Raw genomic sequence first — 15,703 nt, 5'->3', positions numbered from 1 at the left:
CACTCTCATGTAAGAGTAAACCACATCCAAACCAAAACGGTCAAGATTCAGGAGCGTCTCATGACCGTCTGACTCTCCCCTGTCCTGCAAACACAGATCAGATCAGATCTCCTTTTTAGGATGGCAGGTTTGAATGTTCAAACACTGGATGACAATTATTTTACAGTAACAACTGAGTCAACAGCTGAACGTTTAGGGTTTTAAAGTGCGTGTTTGCGTGGAAGATCCTGGTCTCTTTCTCTCTCTCTGTCGCTGATTATGGTTTGTCGATACGCAGACCACAAGTGGTGAATCCAGGAGGCTGCCTGCGTGTGTGCACGTGTGTGTGTGTGTGTGTGCGCATGTGAGTGTGGTTTGTGTGCGTATGTCTTTGTGTGTGTGCATGTGAGTGTGGTTTGTGTGGGTGTGTGTGTGTTTGTGTGTGTTTTTGTCTGTGTACGTGTGCATGTGTGCTTGTGTGTGTGCCTGTGCGTGTGCATGTGCGTGTGTATGTGTGTATGTGTGTGTGTGTCTGTGTGCGAGTGCAGACACTCTTGTATGTGTGTGTGTGTGTGTGTGTGCTTATGTGTGTGTACCCTTTTTGTGATGGTGTGTGAAACAAATGTCCCCACTCCATCCTTCTCTCTCTCTCTCTCTCTCTCTCTCTCTCTCTCCCTGCCCCCCACCCCCCTCTCTCTTTCTCTACAAAAGTTATCCGTACTGTGGCTGTGTATGTGTTTAAACTGGCGGAGGGCAGGAGACCAGGCTGGGGACATGCTTGCCCGCAGAGGATAGGAGACTAGGAAACCGGGAGGCTAGTTGAGATATATGCCTGGCCACCAGATGGGAGTGTTGCTATGACTTTGGCAGGCCGCGCAGCTCAACAGTGTTTGTCATTTATACCAGGGACGTGGAGTCGGTACACAAAGACCTTCGACTCCGACTCCGACTCTGACTCCTCAATTTATGGTACCACTAACTCCTCTTTTTCTAATCAGTCTAATTATATTTCCTCTTTTGACTGAAAGCACACAATACACAAGGCATTTCACCACTGCCAACGTGATCAGTTGGGCTGTGGAGTTGGTACGCGAAACCTTCGACTCTGACTCCAACTCCTCAGTTAATGATATATTTTTACAGACTCCGACTCCAGTAACCCATCAATTGCTTCCACGACTCCATAGCACTGCTTCATACTGGTCAGCTGTGTCTGAGCGATGCGTCCTCTACCATGGCCTTTCTGAAAAGCTAGGTCTGAATATTTTTGTTCCTTTTATCGCTCAACACTGAAGGCTGTTCCATGTTTGGCGTGGGAAATCTCCTCAAATTTGTAAGTCAAAATTCATTGACATCAATCTACAATCCAATGTATTTTCCCTCTGTCTATAAACAAATGTGAGTGAGACTCATTCATCTCTCTAAACACACACCCACGCACACACACACACATGTGTAGCTGTGTGTATGTGTGTGTGTGTGTGTGAGAGAGAGAGAGAGAGAGAGAGAGATGGAACAGTGAGTTGCATAAAGAGAGAAAAGCCCATTAAGTTGAATTAAGTGCCTCTCTCACCCTGGATCCCAGTGCCCAGCCCAGTAAGAGAGGCCACACATTCCAGTGTGAGGGGTGTGGTCTGACCTTAGAGAGGTGACCGTGTGTCTCTGCGGAGGAGAATGTGTGTTCTCCTGTTCACAGCCTTTTCCCGTAAAAACCATGTAATGGGGCGGGGCCAAAACATAAGGGGGCGGGCAGGGGGCCATGGGGTTACTATAGTTAGCGCTAGCAGAGCTGCTCTGTAGTTCAACAAAGCTTTCTTTCCTGTGGGAGCAGGGAGAGAGAGTGGGCGAAATGATTTCCTGTCCTGTTTTTACGTGCGTGTGCCTACACGTGTTTGTGTGGCCGTGTGTATGCTCGTGTGCGGGAATTTGTATGTGTGTGCGTGTGTTTTGTCACGATGTCTGTCAACACTCTGTCTCGGCCTTCCCTCTCTCCCTCGCAGATGACCGTCGGCACGGTAACAGTGCGTTCTGAGAGAGCAGCTCCGTTTACAGAGCCCTTTCTGTGGATTTGTTGATCTTAAGCCTTATTGTGACGCGTACAAATGCGCATGCACACATTGCGGTGTGGTCCTTTCTCTTCGGTCTCTGAGGGCTGATTTTGCCCATGGTGTGAGCTGACAGTGGGGGAGTTATATGTAAACAAACAGAGTCTTTATAAAGACGCCATCGCGAATCCTTTACAAACATCGACAAAGTATCTGAACAATAAGTGTCGTCAAAGTAGTCAAAACTGCACTCATCTATTTGTTAAGCAGAAGAGGCCAGTGCCCCTTGTATGGAGCAGAGAGTGAGAGGTGAAAACATGAAATACTGCAGGTGAATCCCATCAGATTAACTGCATATAAAGGGAGGAAGTCTGTCTCTGTCAGTGCCTGTGGTTGTAACTGTATTAAAGAGACTGTAACTGTGTTAAAGAGACTGTGACTGTATTAAAGAGACTGTAACTGTGTTAAAGAGACTGTGACTGTGTTAAAGAGACTGTGACTGTGTTAAAGAGACTGTGACTGTATTAAAGAGACTGTAACTGTGTTAAAGAGACTGTGACTGTGTTAGTGTTAAAGAGACTGTGACTGTATTAAAGAGACTGTAACTGTGTTAAAGAGACTGTGACTGTGTTAGTGTTAAAGAGACTGTGACTGTGTTAAAGAGACTGTGACTGTATTAAAGAGACTGTAACTGTGTTAAAGAGACTGTGACTGTATTAAAGAGACTGTAACTGTATTAAAGAGACTGTGACTGTGTTAAAGAGACTGTGACTGTTTTAAAGAGACTGTGACTGTGTTAAAGAGACTGTGACTGTTTTAAAGAGACTGTGACTGTGTTAAAGAGACTGTAACTGTGTTAAAGAGACTGTGACTGTATTAAAGAGACTGTGACTGTTTTAAAGAGACTGTGACTGTGTTAAAGAGACTGTAACTGTGTTAAAGAGACTGTGACTGTGTTAAAGAGACTGTAACTGTGTTAAAGAGACTGTAACTGTGTTAAAGAGACTGTGACTGTATTAAAGAGACTGTGACTGTATTAAAGAGACTGTGACTGTATTAAAGAGACTGTAACTGTGTTAAAGAGACTGTGACTGTATTAAAGAGACTGTAACTGTGTTAAAGAGACTGTAACTGTATTAAAGAGACTGTGACTGTGTTAAAGAGACTGTGACTGTGTTAAAGAGACTGTGACTGTGTTAGTGTTAAAGAGACTGTGACTGTATTAAAGAGACTGTGACTGTGTTAAAGAGACTGTGACTGTATTAAAGAGACTGTAACTGTATTAAAGAGACTGTAACTGTGTTAAAGAGACTGTGACTGTATTAAAGAGACTGTAACTGTATTAAAGAGACTGTGACTGTGTTAAAGAGACTGTGACTGTTTTAAAGAGACTGTGACTGTGTTAAAGAGACTGTGACTGTTTTAAAGAGACTGTGACTGTGTTAAAGAGACTGTAACTGTGTTAAAGAGACTGTGACTGTATTAAAGAGACTGTGACTGTTTTAAAGAGACTGTGACTGTGTTAAAGAGACTGTGACTGTGTTAAAGAGACTGTGACTGTGTTAAAGAGACTGTAACTGTATTAAAGAGACTGTGATTGTATTAAAGAGACTGTGACTGTGTTAAAGAGACTGTAACTGTGTTAAAGAGACTGTGACTGTGTTAAAGAGACTGTAACTGTTTTAAAGAGACTGTTACTGTATTAAAGAGACTGTGACTGTATTAAAGAGACTGTAACTGTGTTAAAGAGACTGTGACTGTATTAAAGAGACTGTAACTGTATTAAAGAGACTGTAACTGTGTTAAAGAGACTGTAACTGTGTTAAAGAGACTGTAACTGTGTTAAAGAGACTGTGACTGTGTTAAAGAGACTGTGACTGTATTAAAGAGACTGTGACTGTGTTAAAGAGACTGTGACTGTATTAAAGAGACTGTGACTGTATTAAAGAGACTGTAACTGTGTTAAAGAGACTGTGACTGTATTAAAGAGACTGTGACTGTATTAAAGAGACTGTGACTGTATTAGTGTTAAAGAGACTGTGACTGTATTAAAGAGACTGTAACTGTGTTAAAGAGACTGTAACTGTGTTAAAGAGACTGTGACTGTGTTAAAGAGACTGTGACTGTGTTAAAGAGACTGTGACTGTATTAGTGTTAAAGAGACTGTGACTGTATTAAAGAGACTGTGACTGTGTTAGTGTTAAAGAGACTGTGACTGTATTAAAGAGACTGTAACTGTGTTAAAGAGACTGTGACTGTATTAAAGAGACTGTAACTGTGTTAAAGAGACTGTAACTGTGTTAAAGAGACTGTTACTGTGTTAAAGAGACTGTGACTGTATTAGTGTTAAAGAGACTGTGACTGTATTAAAGAGACTGTGACTGTGTTAGTGTTAAAGAGACTGTGACTGTATTAAAGAGACTGTAACTGTGTTAAAGAGACTGTGACTGTATTAAAGAGACTGTAACTGTGTTAAAGAGACTGTAACTGTGTTAAAGAGACTGTGACTGTATTAAAGAGACTGTGACTGTGTTAAAGAGACTGTGACTGTGTTAAAGAGACTGTGACTGTATTAAAGAGACTGTGACTGTGTTAAAGAGACTGTAACTGTGTTAAAGAGACTGTTACTGTGTTAAAGAGACTGTGACTGTATTAGTGTTAAAGAGACTGTGACTGTATTAAAGAGACTGTGACTGTGTTAGTGTTAAAGAGACTGTGACTGTATTAAAGAGACTGTAACTGTGTTAAAGAGACTGTGACTGTATTAAAGAGACTGTAACTGTGTTAAAGAGACTGTAACTGTGTTAAAGAGACTGTGACTGTATTAAAGAGACTGTGACTGTGTTAAAGAGACTGTTACTGTGTTAAAGAGACTGTGACTGTATTAAAGAGACTGTAACTGTGTTAGTGTTAAAGAGACTGTGACTGTATTAAAGAGACTGTGACTGTGTTAGTGTTAAACAGACTGTGTTAGTGTTAAAGAGACTGTGACTGTGTTAAAGAGACTGTAACTGTGTTAGTGTTAAAGAGACTGTGACTGTATTAAAGAGACTGTGACTGTGTTAAAGAGACTGTAACTGTGTTAGTGTTAAAGAGACTGTGACTGTATTAAAGAGACTGTGACTGTATTAAAGAGACTGTAACTGTGTTAAAGAGACTGTGACTGTATTAAAGAGACTGTAACTGTGTTAAAGAGACTGTGACTGTATTAAAGAGACTGTAACTGTGTTAAAGAGACTGTAACTGTGTTAAAGAGACTGTGACTGTGTTAAAGAGACTGTGACTGTATTAAAGAGACTGTGACTGTGTTAAAGAGACTGTGACTGTATTAAAGAGACTGTGACTGTATTAAAGAGACTGTAACTGTGTTAAAGAGACTGTAACTGTGTTAAAGAGACTGTGACTGTATTAAAGAGACTGTGACTGTATTAGTGTTAAAGAGACTGTAACTGTGTTAAAGAGACTGTAACTGTATTAAAGAGACTGTAACTGTGTTAAAGAGACTGTGACTGTATTAAAGAGACTGTGACTGTGTTAGTGTTAAAGAGACTGTGACTGTATTAAAGAGACTGTAACTGTGTTAAAGAGACTGTGACTGTATTAAAGAGACTGTGACTGTGTTAAAGAGACTGTAACTGTATTAAAGAGACTGTGACTGTATTAAAGAGACTGTGACTGTATTAAAGAGACTGTAACTGTGTTAAAGAGACTGTGACTGTGTTAAAGAGACTGTGACTGTATTAAAGAGACTGTAACTGTGTTAAAGAGACTGTGACTGTATTAAAGAGACTGTGACTGTGTTAAAGAGACTGTGACTGTATTAAAGAGACTGTGACTGTATTAAAGAGACTGTGACTGTATTAAAGAGACTGTGACTGTGTTAGTGTTAAAGAGACTGTGACTGTATTAAAGAGACTGTAACTGTGTTAAAGAGACTGTGACTGTGTTAAAGAGACTGTGACTGTATTAAAGAGACTGTAACTGTGTTAAAGAGACTGTGACTGTATTAAAGAGACTGTAACTGTGTTAGTGTTAAAGAGACTGTGACTGTATTAAAGAGACTGTAACTGTGTTAAAGAGACTGTGACTGTATTAAAGAGACTGTAACTGTGTTAAAGAGACTGTTACTGTATTAAAGAGACTGTAACTGTATTAAAGAGACTGTAACTGTGTTAAAGAGACTGTGACTGTATTAAAGAGACTGTAACTGTGTTAAAGAGACTGTGACTGTATTAAAGAGACTGTAACTGTGTTAAAGAGACTGTAACTGTGTTAAAGAGACTGTAACTGTGTTAGTGTTAAAGAGACTGTGACTGTATTAAAGAGACTGTGACTGTATTAAAGAGACTGTGACTGTGTTAAAGAGACTGTAACTGTGTTAAAGAGACTGTAACTGTGTTAAAGAGACTGTGACTGTGTTAAAGAGACTGTGACTGTATTAAAGAGACTGTGACTGTATTAAAGAGACTGTGACTGTGTTAAAGAGACTGTCGCTTTATTAAAGGGTTTGTTTTATTAAAGGGGCTGTGTTAAAGGGTTTGTAGTAGTATTTTAGGGGAGGGAAACTGGTCCTGGAACAGTGTGAGATCCCAGGGATCAGTGCTGGGGAGCAGGTGCTGTAATGCTCCCTCTCTCCCCCGGACGGCCAGTCACACGCTGCTCTTCTCAAATGAAAAGCTAGCACCCCAGCAGTAGAACAGTAAATCTTTCCAAGCTTTAATAGAGGACACTCGCAGTGTCCTGTGCTAAGTTGAAACACTGACTCATCGTCAATGAAGAGGGTGCGTGTTGTATGCTCCTGTACGGTGTCTTCTTCCTGCTGGACTCTGACTGCTGTCACACAGCTTCTAATGACCAGTCAGATTGAAACGCTCTCCAGGTTGGACCGTGAGTGGGACATGGCAGACGGCGTTGTGAGAGGCAGTCACAGAGATTCATTAAGGAGACCCTCTCTGTTGGTTACGGGGGTTTTGACCTGTCTTGCCCTAAACTGTCATCTGGATATGCCAGTGACTTTTTCACCCCAGGACTAATTCCAGGCAGAGGCGAGAAGCCTGAACAGAACGGGAAACCCGAACAGAACTGAGTCATGTACTCCTGACTTCTGGTCTCAGCTGTTCGCCCTGTTGCCCTCTGAGTACATTCATATATGGCCATTGACAGCGACAGGACAAACCAGTGAAAACCATGGCAACTGAGTGAACCAGTTAAAACGTACCAGTTGGACAAAACCAATGAAAACAATGCCAACTGGACAATTTCTGAGCCATCAATAATTCTTAAAGCCAGAATTTTTTTTTTCAATTAACAAAAAATGTCTAATCTCAGTATGCTAGGTATGAGGTATGTGAACGAGTGTGATTACACAGTAAGGTCGTTGACTTTCTATTGTCTCATGTAACTGACTGCCATCAGCTGTGTTAGAGGCAAATTCAGCTGTGTTTTCAATTCGGGAGCAAGATTGACGCTGTAGATTGCTATGCTTTTTATTGGTCAATTCAATGTACGATAAGAAGCAGGCAAAGTCTACGTACTCTCCATGCTCTGTGCAGAGTTCCACACACTTATTAGTTCCCATGAATCACACAGAGGAACAGAACTGTGGGAGAGACCCACAGCAGGCAGCCATGAAGGCTCAGTCAATGATCAACGTGGAAGTTAAGCGGCCCTTTCTGGACTGGAGCCTTCTTGCAAGTCACCGGTTAAACTTTGACCTGTGAAAAACGTGAAGGAAAGAAAAACAATGTCTGCTCCACATAGACCACAAACTGTCACATGATCGCGCTCCTGGGAGAATCTCACGGAAAACTCTGTGTGTGTTTGTGTGTGTGTGTGTGTGTGTGTGCTTCCTTTCCACTGTGAACAATGTAAGTCAGGAAATATGTCAGGACAAAGCAGAGAGTGCCAGACGCTCTCTCTCTCTCACTGCGTACTGCTCTGGAGACCATGACACTGTCTGCACCACACAAGCCAAACCAGTATCATCCTCTGGACCCAGCCGATACCCAGCTGTTCTCCGGTGAACTTTAACGGTTTGAGAGACAGGAAGACACCCCAGAAAATTCACTGCGATGTCCCTCTGGCTTCTCGGTCCCCAGGTACGGTAACCGCTATAAACAAATGTTCAGAGAGGAAGAGGAAAGGAGGGAGAACTTCTCTCCTTCTGTCTCAATTCTCAGTGTTTTTCTCGCAAAGTAAACTCTAAGAAAATCAAGCCTGGCTCGACTGTGTGTGACAGATAAAGGACTATCTGGTGAATATCACTCAAATGACTTACCAGTGCTAAAAAAGACATGGAGCTCAAAGGCCATTGTATATTTTAACAGGTTTTCTTAAACGTAGACATGGTAACGTGCTACGCGGTTAAGTGGTGTTGTCCTAACCTGTCGGATGTGCTATACGCACCGAAATGACCTCCGATGGTTACCAGACACGTACAGAAGAACTGGATGTTTGTTTATTGTGTCGTTTGTTTATTGTGTTGTGTTGTTATTTTTTTTTTTTTAATCTTCAAACTCACCCCTCAAGCACTGACTTCCAGCTGTGTAGCTTTCAGCCTCTTTGATGCTATGTAAGGGAAAAGCAAAGTGAGAAAGGCACTGTTTAGCTTCTGTGCTGTCAAACAGATCCAAGCCCTGACTTGCCAGTGAGACATGCTGAAGGATCCAGGCTTCTTCAATGAATGGCACGGTGATAGCAGTCCCCCGGTTTACTGTGTCATCCAATCAGAAGCCTGGAGCGGATTACAAACAACTCTCTGGGACCATTTTTGTTTACGTCTTGGTTCTTGGAGGGCTTGAGCTTTTGCACAACAGTATTCCTGTGAAGTTTGAATGCCTTTGTCAAATTGCCTGACAGCAGAGTTCAAACTCCCAGATTACTGAACCTGAGGTTGCCACGGTACCCAAGCTGGGTTTTGCCTCGTTCCAACAGGGAGGGCATTTTTCATGGTTGTTTAAATTGTCGAATTCCGTCCCTAGTTTAGATAAAAGACTGGCTTTTTTCTCTTTTTTTTTTGGCCTGCATTCCAGGAGTAAATTAAGTTTCTCCACAGATTTGGCAATTTGCGTTTAATAAAAGAAAGAAGGATTATATAACAGAGTTTTCGCTGAGTTTGTAGAGGAATTTTCTCTTTGGAAAAAAGTTGCAATAACAAAACACACTCATTAAACTTTGTCACCAAAGTTACTCTGACTGTTTTTAATTAGAATATCTATATGTAAATTTATGCTTATTTCATCGCTTTGTCTAGTGTATCTTTTGATGTTTTTTTTCCATCAGCGGAGAAAAAGTTCTGATTTGTTTTCTTAGTGAATGAAAATGAAACCTAAGTAACTCAAATTCAAACTATTCCTTGAAACAAAAATAAAATCTTACTTACATAACAAAAGCGATTGTTAAAATCATCTCTACATACGTTCTATAGGTGGGGAGAAAAGGCACTTTCAGCTTTAATTAGGGAGGAACGCTGAATGAAATGAGAGAGATTTTGTGTCTCTTTCCTCGTTTTGATATTCAGAGAGTGAAGCTGAACAGAGTGAGGGAACATGCCTTGTCAGGGCACTCGCACACACGCGCGTGTGTGTGTGTATGTTTGTTTTCTTGAGATGCGCACTGGACTCGTAACTCTTGCTGGTTATTTTGGGCCTTGTGAGAGAAAAGTGTTTAAGAGCAGGAAGCAATTACATCCACTTCAGTCATTCAATCAAGACACATCTCATGACTCCCATCATGGAAAATCACACAGCATTATCAAATCAAGCAACTCAGATAAATGCCTTTTTTTTCACTCCCTCTCTCATTCTCTCTCTCTCTCTCTCTCTCTCTTAACATCTTGAAAACACAATAGACTGGAAATTGTTTATTTAGTTTGAACAGATATTAGGGTAACAAACAGGAGTGTTGTTGTGTTTCAGTGTTTGTTCTCTTCACACAGACTTTGTGAGAACTGACTTGGTAAAGACCTTATATAATTTCTTTTGTAACTGCTATTAAACCTGATCACTCAACCCAACTTCAGCCACAGCCAAAAAAAAAATAATGGAAGAAGAGAAGTGGTAACTGAGAAGCAATGGGTCCATGGACCATTGCAAGGAGTTGACTGATGGAACCTGAGAGCAGAAAGCCCTTTGAAAGTGTTGTTCTCTGTGGAAGACTCGTTGCTTTGGATCTGTCCCTGATGGGTTTGTGTTGTGAATGTCCGGCATTCCTGCTCACGGTGCCGGTAGGCTGCTGAGGGTCTTCCTTTATCACTCTGGAGTTGTCTTTGTGTGTCTCTCTCCATGCTATAGGGGCCTGGAAGTGAGGCATGTCTCCACAAATGATGCATGTCGCCTCTAGCTGAGTTTGGCTAGATGTCCTGTCAGTCAGGGCTGGACCTTTTTTGTTGGAAGCTAAAATGGGGCAAGAGACAGAGAGAAAAAAAGTTCTGTTTTTGAGTAGTTAGCACTGTTCTGCTTCGTTTTAAATTCCAAACTTGATTTGAAAGTATGATTTTGTTTCGTCTTTTTTTTTGTATTGGTTTGTCAAACTTGTAGGATGTGGAACGATAAAATTGAAATGTTTTTTTCTTATGTGTAGATCCACACTCACAGCTTCAGTCCTTGAGCTTTATTTCTGTCTCTGTCCCACAGTGAAATGTTTATTTTCAAAGTCACTTACAGAGGTGACATTGTGCATGACTGTCATAAAAATCTCTCTCTCTCTCTCTCTCTCTCCCTCTCTCCCTCCCCCGCTCTCTTTTGGTTTGTGTAGCATTGTTTTCAAAGACCAGTGCCGTCTGCCTCTGACACAAGTGATGAATTGCTGTCCTCCAGTTATGAGTGAAATGAGATTAGCTGCCTCTTACATAAAGTGATTCTTTGGCAGCGAGATGACCCTGCCAGTTCTTGATGCTGATATGAGCCGTGCATGACCAGACGGAACCTTAGCGGAGCGTCTCAGATGAGATAAACAGAGGTGCTCGGAGTTTGGTTATAAATCACAGCTAAGTGTCAGTATTTGATTATTTTATTAAACTATTAGGATGTAGTACGGCCCTTGAGTGGCAGGTCCCATCAACAAGGTCTTGGTGAGGTTTTTGGATGTGCACTGAGTAATTTGTGTAGGTGCGGCCGTCCTGACCATGTAGTGTAAGTAATGTCAGCACCTTTGAAGACTCCAGAATGGCACTTCCCATCAGGAACAGTCTGAGCTTCCTGGACAATGGAGGGGCTTTTAATGAGGGATGAAAAGGACTTAGCGGTTTGTTCCCTCAATGGCTTTTCAGCACCCAGCCCCTTTTCTATTGGCCAGGGGAATTGAGCTGGGACAGGGTTCATTAAAGAGCAAACAACTGGCTGACCGTCTGAGGGGCTGTGTCTGTTTGACCCCACGAAATCTGTGTGAGTACTGACTGTGTGAATGTGAAATTGTTCAGATCTGCTCCAATGGATGAGAGAGAATGAGAGGTGTTGTCCAGAGGGCACACTTTAGGACCACTCATCTCTCAAATAGAACTTTTCTTTCTTTTTTTTCCACCCTAATATACCTGCATACAGCCCTCAACAGATACTTGGCATGGGAAATAAAAAAAAAAAAAACTTGCCCAATGTGTGGGAGACTACTCTAGCTTATATGGTTGAATTCCCACAATCTGTCTGATTAGTGTCCATTCACAGAGTGGATTATCTGGCCTCTCCTCAGGTGGAGAGCGAAGAAAGAGCCCTCTGGGAACTATCCATGTGCTCGACTGAAAAAAAAAAAAAAAAAGAAACGCAGATTCTGGGTAAGAGGACGTCGAGTGGATATTCTTCCCTGTTTTTCCTCTTCTTTTGTTTCTCTCCCTCCTTTCTCCTTCCATGTTCTTTGTCCTGGCCAACACAGAAATGTTCAATTTGGGGACAAAAGAGGCCCAATTAAAGCTCTTTTCAGAGGCCAGCACAGACCAGGCTGCTTGGCTTAATCTTGTGGCCCATCCCCTTTTTCCTGTTCGTCTTCCTGCTCAGCGAAGTCGGGTTTTTTTTTTTTTCTTCCTGCCTCTCAGACTTGATAAGAGAGTGAAAAGGGCTATAACTTTTCTTTCCTTTATTCTTCATTTCCTTGTTAGCTTTTTGCAGTCGGTGTTGTCTCTGGATAGTCGTGAAATTAAAATCTCTCCGCTTTGTTTTGAAAGTTGTCTCTAAAGTAGATGGCATCCCTCTAGAGAGGATCTTTATTGTTATGTTGTTTGGCTCCTGCGTTTATATGTGTATGAAAACAAGGTCCTCTCAGTGGAAGAGCTCAGCTTCTTTGTTTCGGTCTATGCATCTGTAGACATTTCAATCCTTAAAATAGCTTGGTGAGTCAATGAAAGGAAGGGAGAGGCTAATTTGTCACATTAAACATGGATGGAACAATGAGGTGCGTACCTGGAGTCTTTCTTTGTGACAAAGTGCAGTGAAAAGAAAGAGCTTTCATTGTGCGCAGGGGCATGATGTCCCCGTTCTCCTGTATAATGTCATGTGCTGTGTGATGTCCCCGTTCTCCTGTGTAATGTCATGTGCTGTGTGATGTCCCCGTTCTCCTGTGTAATGTCATGTGCTGTGTGATGTCCCCGTTCTCCTGTGTAATGTCATGTGCCGCGTGAGACAGTGAGAAGTCATCCTCATCAGTGATTCTTTACAGAGCTCACTCTGAAACACTCTCCCTTTGTATTTTCCTATGAGGGCCTATCAAAGCTGCATATTTCACCGGTATAGATGCCCAGCATGATGTCACCAGGGCCCTGCCAAACCTCAGCACTCCCTTATCGACAGCTGACTTCTATCCAGCAGGAATGGCTTTTCACTCCGGCTAAAAGCCAAACTGCCATATTTCTCTGTGGACAGAAAACGGGTCTGAAAAATAAGGAGAAATGGGATTTTCTTTGAATGACCCTCTGTCCTGGGCACTGCTCTCTCTCTCTCTCTCTCTCTCTCATACACACACACACACACACACACACGTACACAAGCAAGCTAATCTAATTTGCCCAAGCACAGACACATTTACCTTCCCCCTCCAGAGAATGCTGAGACAGCGTAGCTGCTGGAAATGAAACATCGCTTCAGAACACTTACCTCATAGTGAAATGGGTCGATTTTAATTAAGCAAACAATTGCACTTAATTGCAATGATAATGATATTGTTTTGAGGACTGTACTCTGATGTCGGCCGAGTCATTTTATCCTCGTTTGGTTTCTAAGGCAATGAAAAAACACGTAAATAATAACTTTTAAATAAGTATTTCATCCTCTCTGCATATTCAGATTTAAAGTATTCAAACGTGTACTAGTCTCTGTCACATGTTTCAGACCTGACCGTGCGTCAACCCTGTGCCCAGAGCTCAGGGAGAGATGACACACTTAAGTGTACCTGTCCTCTTCAAAAGCCTGAGTCACTGTGAAGGTTTCGGTTTCTGATTGTTTAGAGAGTGCACATGTGACAGGAGCTACGGTCAAGCTGTTACATGGCCTTGAGTTACTGCAGGGAGTGTGATTATTGTGAGTTTGTGTGCGTGTGTGTTAAGGGGGGGGGGGGGGGGGGGGGGTATTCGGGTTTAATTGAGCGGTTCAGGTCTCTGGTGCGGTGACAGGTTTCTGTCGTTGTCCAGTCGTCTTCTCCGTCTGATCCAGGCTCCGCTCGCAGCCTCTTTGTCTTTTTTTTTTTTTTTTATACACTCTTATTCTTACTAAAAACAAACAAAACAATGCCCCTGTAACGATGCTGAAAACAGATTGTCCCACAATTCTCTGAAACAGGCCCAGATTCCCCTAAACAACAGTAAAAAAAAAAAAAAAAAGAAAAAATCAGGTGGAAAAAAAGAAAAGGCTTTTGTTTATCATTCCATAGAACAGGAAGACAATGCTTTCCTCTCTGCACACTCACTCTTCAACCAGCTCTTCCTCTCTTTCCATCTCCAACTGTGTGTGTGTGTGTGTGTGTGATCTGTCATATCCACAGTTCTGATCAAACTGCACTGCCAGTGTGAGATGCCAGTCTCATTCTGTTACATGGCTTGTCTTTGAACTCAGGCATATCTGTATCACACACGGCTTTCAGTTACGCCAGGAGAGCTTGACAGCCATCAGAGTACACCCGCGGCTCTCTCAGGGTGGTTTTTTTTCTCCTTTTATTTTTTTTGTCTTTTTGTTTTGTTTTACTTTTTTTCCCCTCCAGTTTTAACTGAGTGTGCGTGGTGTTTCCCCGGGAACGTGTCAGCGAGCAGGACATGAAAACAGGATGGAGATGGGGACCCACCCAGAGAGGGGTTATCACCCAGGCGGAGGAACACGGAGCTCCCAGCTCTGCCTCCACAGCCTGCTCACTCCCGCTGTGCTCTCAGAGAGCCGAGCGCTCCACATCCTGTCCTGACGTTTACGAGGAGCCTGTGACAGAGAAGCAGTGCCAGTGCAAACTCAGGCCATGAGTGATGACTTCTCTGGGATTTTAATTTTCTCTAGGATATTTATTTTACTTATTCTCTCTCTCATTTTTTTTTTTTTTGCAAACCTAATTCAATAAAAGGGTCCTCTGCAGGGAGTAATCTATGTGGAGCTAAGATGATGCACTTTTTCTCTTGCTTTCAGTATTGATTGTTCTCATCTCTAGTAAAAGGTTTTTTTGAAATAAACAAAACCCACAGTGTAATATCTGTTCTGTGCCATGTGTTTGTGATGTGTCTGTGGAGAGCATGGCACTGAGCTGGCACTGCTCATGGCAAAGAACCAAAACGACCAAGAACCGTATCCATTTATGACTGCTGCTAAATTAGTCACACTTCTATCAATGTAGCTTTCAAAACAAAACAAAACAAAACAGAAAAGCCCCCCCCCCCCCAAAACAATAGTCTCTTAGTCTTTGTGTGAACTCCAGTCATGCTGTAAGATGTGTCAAATCCAAAAGAGATATTCTTAAACTCGTAAAAACCACCGGCTGCAGAAACAGATACAGACAGAAACCAGCTCTCACTGCCAAACGCTTCACGGCTAAGAGCCGTGTTTGTCTGCTCCGTTTCGATAAGACACTCACTCTGGCAGAAGATTAATGCTTTTGGTCCGTGGATGCATTTCATCTGGCCACTCAGGTGTGTAATATGATAGACACTGAGTTGGGATTAAATAATCCGGGGAGAACACTGATGAAATGGACTGTGTTATTTAAGAGGACTAAAACCTCTGTGGCGTCTTTAACTTCAGCTCTGCCTCTCACTCGTTCAGCCCGTTAGAGTAAAAACTGTACGCCCGAGCGTTTGACAACGGTGTAAAAAGGTCTGTTACGATTTTGATTGCTTGTTCTCCAGAGCTGGACCCTGGCTTGGTCACTGACTGTCAAAGTAGTCTCAGTGCACATGAAACTATTGGCTTTGAATGTCTCTTTGTTTCCCACCGAAAAAGAGAGAAGAACACTCACACATTGAATTGAATAATCCAACTGTTAAACTGAAGTATCGAATTTCTGAAACCTCATTTCCACAAATGCCTTATGGAGAATTGGCTCCATTAAAACTGAACCCACAGTTTACTGTTGTAATCAGACAGTATTATATACCGACACAGCGTGTTTTTTGTTTTTTTTTTTCCCCGCAAATTTTTGACGGCTTGCCCAAACTCAAGGGCTTAAGTAAATACTCTGAGGAGATGTGCTGAGTATGTAGAATGTGTGGTATGCTTCAGTATGTG

General features: G+C 42.1%; 1 protein-coding gene across 1 annotated transcript in view; it reads left to right on the top strand.

Annotated features, from left to right (window-relative positions):
- The first annotated feature begins 8,007 nt into the window (after nucleotides 1-8,007).
- tns1b (tensin 1b) overlaps nucleotides 8,008-15,703 on the top strand; it is a 145,473-nt gene continuing 137,777 nt past the window's right edge. Inside the window, exon 1 of the mRNA XM_030785824.1 lies at nucleotides 8,008-8,122. Coding sequence (XP_030641684.1) covers nucleotides 8,096-8,122 — 27 coding nt within the window. The 5' untranslated portion in view covers nucleotides 8,008-8,095. The remainder of the gene's footprint in view (nucleotides 8,123-15,703) is intronic.

This window comes from Chanos chanos, chromosome 10 (genome assembly GCF_902362185.1).
Source record: "Chanos chanos chromosome 10, fChaCha1.1, whole genome shotgun sequence".
Lineage (NCBI taxonomy): Eukaryota > Metazoa > Chordata > Actinopteri > Gonorynchiformes > Chanidae > Chanos > Chanos chanos.
This window is presented reverse-complemented; position numbering and strand designations above follow the sequence as displayed.